This window comes from Macrosteles quadrilineatus, unplaced genomic scaffold (assembly GCF_028750875.1).
Source record: "Macrosteles quadrilineatus isolate MER2022 unplaced genomic scaffold, UCM_ALF_1.0 Scaffold_3__2_contigs__length_128488019, whole genome shotgun sequence".
Classification (NCBI taxonomy): domain Eukaryota; kingdom Metazoa; phylum Arthropoda; class Insecta; order Hemiptera; family Cicadellidae; genus Macrosteles; species Macrosteles quadrilineatus.
In genome coordinates this window covers 104,721,084-104,727,937 of record NW_026542596.1, presented here as the reverse complement: position 1 = coordinate 104,727,937, position 6,854 = coordinate 104,721,084, and the positions used below count along the sequence as shown (strand labels likewise).

At 43.5% G+C, this 6,854-nt stretch overlaps 1 protein-coding gene across 1 annotated transcript; it reads right to left on the bottom strand.

Annotated features, from left to right (window-relative positions):
- Positions 1-4,862: 4,862 nt before the first annotated feature.
- LOC128989432 (uncharacterized) lies at positions 4,863-5,423 on the bottom strand. Its single transcript, XM_054411323.1, has one exon. The coding sequence runs from the start codon at positions 5,421-5,423 to the stop codon at positions 4,863-4,865; it is 561 nt and encodes a 186-aa protein (XP_054267298.1).
- Positions 5,424-6,854: the final 1,431 nt, after the last annotated feature.

The window sequence follows — 6,854 nt, the reverse complement described above, 5'->3', positions numbered from 1 at the left end:
GTCGGCTTTGCAATAGGTGGCTATATGCCCATACTTTTGACATCTGTAACATCGCTGCACTGGGATGAATGGGGTGACTCTACTGGAGGACCAGTTTAGGTACACTCGTTCTTGGTTAGTCATGATTTTATAAAGCCTGCCGGACACCTCCAAAACCCAGTTCACCTGATCGACTCTTTTCGGGCCAGTCCTGAACCTCCATTTATGTTCCCTGTCAAAATCCTCCTTAGATATGTCATTCTTGTAATTCTGCTCCCAAAAATCCCTGGAGAGGTCCCTTTCCGCATAGATGATTTGGAGGTCATAAATCAAAAGGAGAGGCCTCTTGGTTTTGGACTTCTGACTTCAGCAAGGTCCTCCATCACCCTTTTAGCACTCTCGGCCTGCTGCTCATCCAACAGCGTCTGACACACTGAGTCACATCTCTGCTCGAGCTCTCTTCTCGAATCTGCTTTAATTACAAAGGCCACATCATCCACGAAGGCGATAGGTACTACCCATTCCGGATAATCTTTCTGAAGCAAAACATCGAATGTGAGGTTCCATAGTATCGGACCTAAAACCGATCCCTGAGGGCATCCCAAATCCATGGCCCTTGAGATAGTGTCTCCATCATGTTCCATAAAGACCGTCCTGTCCTGCAGACAGTTTCTAATAATAGCTGTGATGTTTCGTGGCACATTTAATCTGTTTAGTGTGTCTATGATGGTGTGCCACCAAAGAGAGTCGAAGCTGGAGCCCTGGATGTCAATCATCAATGCTGCAACATATCTTTCGTTTGCATTTCTTGTGGTGGTGATTAGTTCACAAATCGCATCATTTGTGCTTCTGCCCTCTCTAAATCCGAACTGCCTCTCACTTAGCAGGTTGTGTCCTTCAATGTAGTCTGTAAGCCTCTTGACAATCATCCTCTCAAAAATCTTTCCACCCACCGGTAGAAGGCTAATTGGTCTATAAGAGTTAGGCAGTGTCCAATCCCTTTGTCCGGCCTTTTTAATGATCTTAATTTTGCCGGTTTTCCAAACTTTGAGAAATGTGGCTGAGAGCCAGCACTTGTTATAGACTAAAGATGTTGCTTGTTTTCCTGGCTGAGCTCTTTGAACACTTCGGCAGGTATCTTATCCTGGCCTGGTGCACTTTTGTTCTTAGCCTTGGCCAGAGCCATGACAAGTTCTGAAATTCTGAAAGGTGGCTCAGTTGAAGTTGAAGTAATGATCCTGTTAATGAAAACTTCCCGTAGCCTTCGCTGCTCCTGATTTTCCTCCTGTTCCCCAGAGTCCACAGGAACAAGCTTGTCCAGCAACAGAGTAATTGTCTCAAGATTGGATTGAGTATATTCTGCTCCTCTTTTGAGCGTGGTGAGAATATCGTAGGGATCCTCATTGACAGAGTCCCTAACAAACAGTTCCTGTCTCTCTTAGCTCTTCTTAGCTCAGATTTCTATCTATTTTCAGCTCTACGAAAAGCAGCTAGCTTGAAAAGCTTTATCCTGCACTCGCAGCATCGTTGGAAGACTTTCCTGGAGTGGTTGGCTTCTCTTCTGAGAATAGTATGTTGGTTTGTCCACCACGGTACGACCTTAGAACTTGTCCTTCTCATCGGGATAGAGCCATTGCAGGCTCTAGCAATTGCTTCGTTAGTTTGTCTTGCAAGCTCTTCTGTCTCTTCAAAATTGCAATTGGCCAGCTGCGGCCGAAGCATGAGGTTCAGGCGATTGTAGTCTGCCTTGCGCATGTGGTAATTGCACTCTTTGTATTGAATCTTGGTGAATTTGAGTTCAATTTCGAAAGTAATCAGCCTGTGATCACTTATACTCTTGTTCTCATGAACTGTCCAGTTTACAATCCTTTCGTACAGATTTCTTGATGTTAGAGTAAGGTCAATATTGGTTCCCGTTTTGTGGGTAGGTGGTTGTCCAGGTAAGTTTGCATTGTGCAGATTGTTATTTGTTATGAAGTCATTCATCAGGGCACCCTTTGGGTCTTCTTCAGACGAATGCCATGCTGGAGAGTGGGCGTTGGCATCAACGCAGACCAAAATCATGTTATTCCGTTCCTTATTAAGGATAGCCTGTAGATGGTCGATGTAAGGCTCAATTACCTCTTGGAATTGAAAATATGCAGAGATGATAACTAGAGGTCCAATTGTGGTATTGGTCTTGATGACCACAAAGTTATCGTTGCAGTATTCAGCCATTTTTAATGGTTCAAAGGCTGTCTTACAAACAAATGCAGCATAGTGCCTTTGTCCGTGAGGGGCACCTCCAACAACTGTGTTTGAGCTAGATAGTCCAAAGCCTTTGACATCGCCTCTATAACAATAGGGCTCCTGGGTTAGTAAAAAATCAATATTTAATTCGTTGATAATTTGTCTTACTTCGTGGGAAGCATTAGCTGAATTTTGTAGATTCAACTGTCCAATAAGAATGGAGTTTTGGGTCCTGTTGGAAGGATAGTTCCTTGTCTGATCTGATTGAATATCATTCATATGCGGTCAGATTTGTTGACACGTTCTACTTCCTTTCTGTAACATGGACAGTTTGTTGAATTTACACTGTGCGCTGCATTTAACTTGCTATTTAGACAATTGGAACATTTGAAGTTCCAGTTTTTCTCTGGGCAGTTTTTAAATGTGTGGCCTTCTTTAGCAAAATGCCCGCAGGTGTCAGTTGTGGCCTTGCATGTGAATGCAAGATGCCCGTACTTCTGGCACTTGAAGCACCTTGTTACTATGTGATAATCGATTAGTTTGCAGGACCTCCATCCCATGAAGACCCTGCTTCCATTTGCCATGACTTGCTTGCGTATGTCCTTGTCAATTTCCAAGACCCATTGTTATGTTGATTGACCTTTTGGTCCGGTCTTGAAAATTAGTTTGACCTTGGCTGCAAATGCTTGCTCTTCAATATCAGGGAAGTTTTGGGTTCTGATCTTTTCAATACATTCCTTAGGATCAGATTCAGCCGGAACATCGAACAATTTCATTTTGGGCCTTCTCTTGGCCGGTTCTTGGGAATCAAGTGTGTTGCCAAGTTTATCTTTTAGGAGATCAAGCTGCTCCTTATGAATCTCGATAGCAACCCCTCCATTCCTTATTTTAGACAGTCTCTTGATCCTCAATCCCTGCTGTTCGGGATTTAGGTTTTTCTTCAACTTAGCTTTGGTATCCTGTGAGGTCATGGAGCCCTCTTTGGGGTAAACTAGCAAACCCCTAGTTTGATCTTGGATGACCTTAGATCGGGAAGAGGTTGAGGTGAGAGCTCCAGCATAGCTTTGTGGTCGGGATTGGTGGTTTGTCTTCTGATTCAATGGACTATTAATAGCCTCTACAATTCTCCTTGTCACCTCGGTGGTAATGTCACTGGTTAGCTTGGCGAAGTCAGTGTGACTTGATGGCTCATAAGTGTTTGCCCTTTTAGATTGCTTAACCAGTTCATTGTATTTGCCACGAAATTCCAAGAACTCCTGTGGTTCGTGGTTTTATGTATCTTTGAGGCCTCCCCTTCGGGGCTCAAAAGAATGCTTCTCTTTGTTTATTTTCCCTTGTCTCCCTGCTTGGGGGGGAGGTAATGCCGAGCTTGATGCTGTCTGATGTTTAGATATAACATCTCTGATGTCCGTAGGGACTTCTAATAGTGGTACCTCAAATCGATTGATTAGGGACCTGTTAAGAGTGTTTCCACGTGGGATGTAGTTTTTAGGTGAGTCATTTCCTGACAGGTGCGCCATTATGCCAGTGGTCTAAGTACAGATCTTCTGGTAGTCTTGATATTTACAAGTGTGTATGTACAATATTTACAAGTTGGAATTGGTCCTCTGATTTAGCCGTGATTTGGTTTTCTTGGAAATGAGAATTCTTCTTGCCAATATCTACCTCTTTTTGATTGCCCTTGTTGGCCGTACCTGGGATTTTTATTGCCCCTATGAGGGGTTACCCAGGTTTCGTGTCCGACTGCGACCTTCGGGGAGGTAGGGCAAAGCCACTGGTAGATGTGAACTTTTACTTTAGTTTTGTCTTATTCGGTTTTGCAGAATAGGAAGGGGGGGTGCCTTGGTGTAGAATGTTGTTCATCCAGAAGGTAACTCGTACCTGCAAACAGTGAAAATCCTTATTCTGCTACATAGTGATTTTCCATTTACAATTTAAGCAAAGTGTAACCTTCTCTGTATTTCGGTTTGTTTTTCGCACTTAAACGTATGGTATCACTATGTTTCACTGTGGCCCGCGGCCAGTAGATAGGGACACTTCACTTTTTTCACTTCTTTCTATACTTACACCAAGTACCTATCAGTTGAGACATACCTTGGCATTCTGCCTCTTGGTGTATAACTCTTTCTTTAAACTTTGACTTTGTTTCTAATCATTTATCTGAAATTTTATTTATCATACAGGGGTGTTTGACATGCAGCATGCTGCCCGTTGTTTTTTTCCTTTCCAGCAATGAGTTCAGCCAGGGGGCCCACGGGTCCGAGGTCCACTGGGGGTTGAGTTGTCTTGTCCGGGATTTTTCTCGAGTCGGGTAAAGTCGACGACTCGTTGTCCTCTTCAGGGTGGTCTAGACGTCTCTTCTGCGGTGGATCTCCTTCCAGGTGCTCAGGATCTTCTTGGCAGTATCGGCGTCCTCAAGGCAGGTGGCGAAGCTCCATGGTCGTGAGAGTCCTTTTCGTGTTATCTCGATTTCCAGGTTGGTCCTTAAGTCCAGATGAGCTGGACACTCCATGACGGCATGTAGCGGGTGATCCTCCTCTCCGCAGTCAAGGCAGCCACTGGATTCTCTCTTGTTGAAGTGGAGCAAGTATGTTCCAAAAGCACCATGTCCCGTGATGATCTAGATGGTGGAGTTCTCTAGGAGATGTGAAAGATCACTGGTAGCAATCTCCGGAAGCAGAGAGTAAGTGTGGTCTTCCGGTGTCAGATCTGTCCCACTCCTCTTGCCACTGGCGCAGGTGTCTTCCTATGACATCATTCTTGGAGTCAAGAAGTAAGCCTTTTCTAACTTTCCAAAGGTCTAGGTCCATTTGCAACTTTATATCTATGGGCATGTTTCCAGTAGCGGCACACAGAGCTTGAAGAGGTGTGGTGCAGTAGGCTGTAGTTATGCATATGAGAACCCGCCTTTGAGCCTCCCTGATTTTTCGTTTTACATGAGTGTGTCCTATCCTGAATTCCCAAGCTCTTGATCCATAACTGAGGATGGATAGAAATACTGTGGTGTAGAGGAACTTCAGTTGGGAGAACCTTACTCCATATTTCAGTCTGATTGTTCTTGCTATCGAGTTAAACATGTTGATAGCCTTTTCACTAACTTCTTTTACATAAGATGAGAAAGTAAGATTATGGTCAAGAGTTACTCCAAGGTACTTTACTTTGTTTACGAAAGTGATAGTGTTGTTGTCCAGTCTGACTATTGGGTTTCTCGCCATTTTACCTTTAATTATGATTCGAACCGTCTTCGAGGTGGAGAGTTTCATCTTTGCACCTTTGCCCAATCTGAAAGGATGTTGCAAGTCGATTCACACTTGTGCTCAAGTTCTCTTCTGGAGTCTGCCTTTATGACATATGCAACGTCATCGGCAAAGGCTATTGGTGTGACACCTTCCATGTAATTCCTTATCAGCAACTTGTCAAAAGTGATGATCCATAACAAAGGTCCGAGGACTGATCCTTGAGGACATCCAAGATTCATGTTCCTTGTCACAGAGTCACCATCATGTTCCAGATAAACAACCCTGTCTTGCAAGTAATACTTAATAATTGTAACAGTGTTCCGAGGAACATTCAAATCGTTCAGAGTGTCAATAATAATTGGCCACCACAAGGAGTCGAAGGCTCCTTGGATATCAACTAGCAGTGCTGCCACATATTTTTCGTTTGCCTGTCTAGTGGTTGTAACCAATTTACAAACCGCATCATTGGTACTCCTGCCTTCTCTGAACCCATATTGCATATCACTCAATAAGTTGTTTCCCTCGATGAAGTCAGTTAGTCTCTTCGCTATCATCCTTTCCAAAATCTTACCGCCCATAGGGAGTAAACTGATCGGTCTGTATGAATTTGGAAGTGTCCAATCCCTTTGTCCAGCCTTCTTGATAAGTTTGATTCTGCCAGTTTTCCAGATCTTTGGGAAAATCGCAGAGATCCATCACTTATTATAAATGTTCAATAAGTGGAGTTTGTTGTCATAGCTAAGTTCTTTGTAAACTTCGGCAGGGATTCTATCTTTATCTGGGGCTCGCTTGTTCTTGGCTTTTGCCAGGGCATTGTCTAGATCAGTCATTCTGAAAAGCAGCTCAACAAATGTAGATGTTATTGTTCTGTTATCAAAAGATTCTCGCTGTCGTAGCTGCTCCAGGCTTTCCTCTGGCACCTCAGAATCCACTGGGACAAGCTTCTCCAGCAAAAGCGTCATGGTCTCTATGTTTGTTTGAGTGTATTCTAGACCCCTTTTGAGTGTCATTAATATGTCTTTGTTTCTTATTTTATTAGCACTCAATTTATAAGCTAAGCTATACGGATCTTCATATATAGAGTCCTTCACAAAGAGTTCCCAAATCTCCTGCTTAGCCCGCTTCAGCTCTGACTTGTACCTTCGCTGGGAACGTCTAAAAGTAGCTAATTTGACCAGTTTGGCCCGACACTCACAACATCTCTGAAAGGCCCTTCTAGAATTGTGTGCTTCATTTCTCAGAGTGGTTAGATGTTGTGTCCACCAGGGTACAGTTTTGGTACAGGTCCTTCTCAGAGGAATTGAAATATTGCAGGCCCTTTCAATTGCATCATTTGTTTGTCTTGCAATTTCATCAGGTTCGTTTGAGTTGGTATTTATTAATTGCGGTCGTAGTACATCGTTTAAA

What these genes read in the sequence shown, in the direction of transcription:
- LOC128989432 (XM_054411323.1), bottom strand. Translation starts at nt 5,423, where the DNA reads ATGGCGAGAAACCCAATAGTCAGACTGGACAACAACACTATCACTTTC.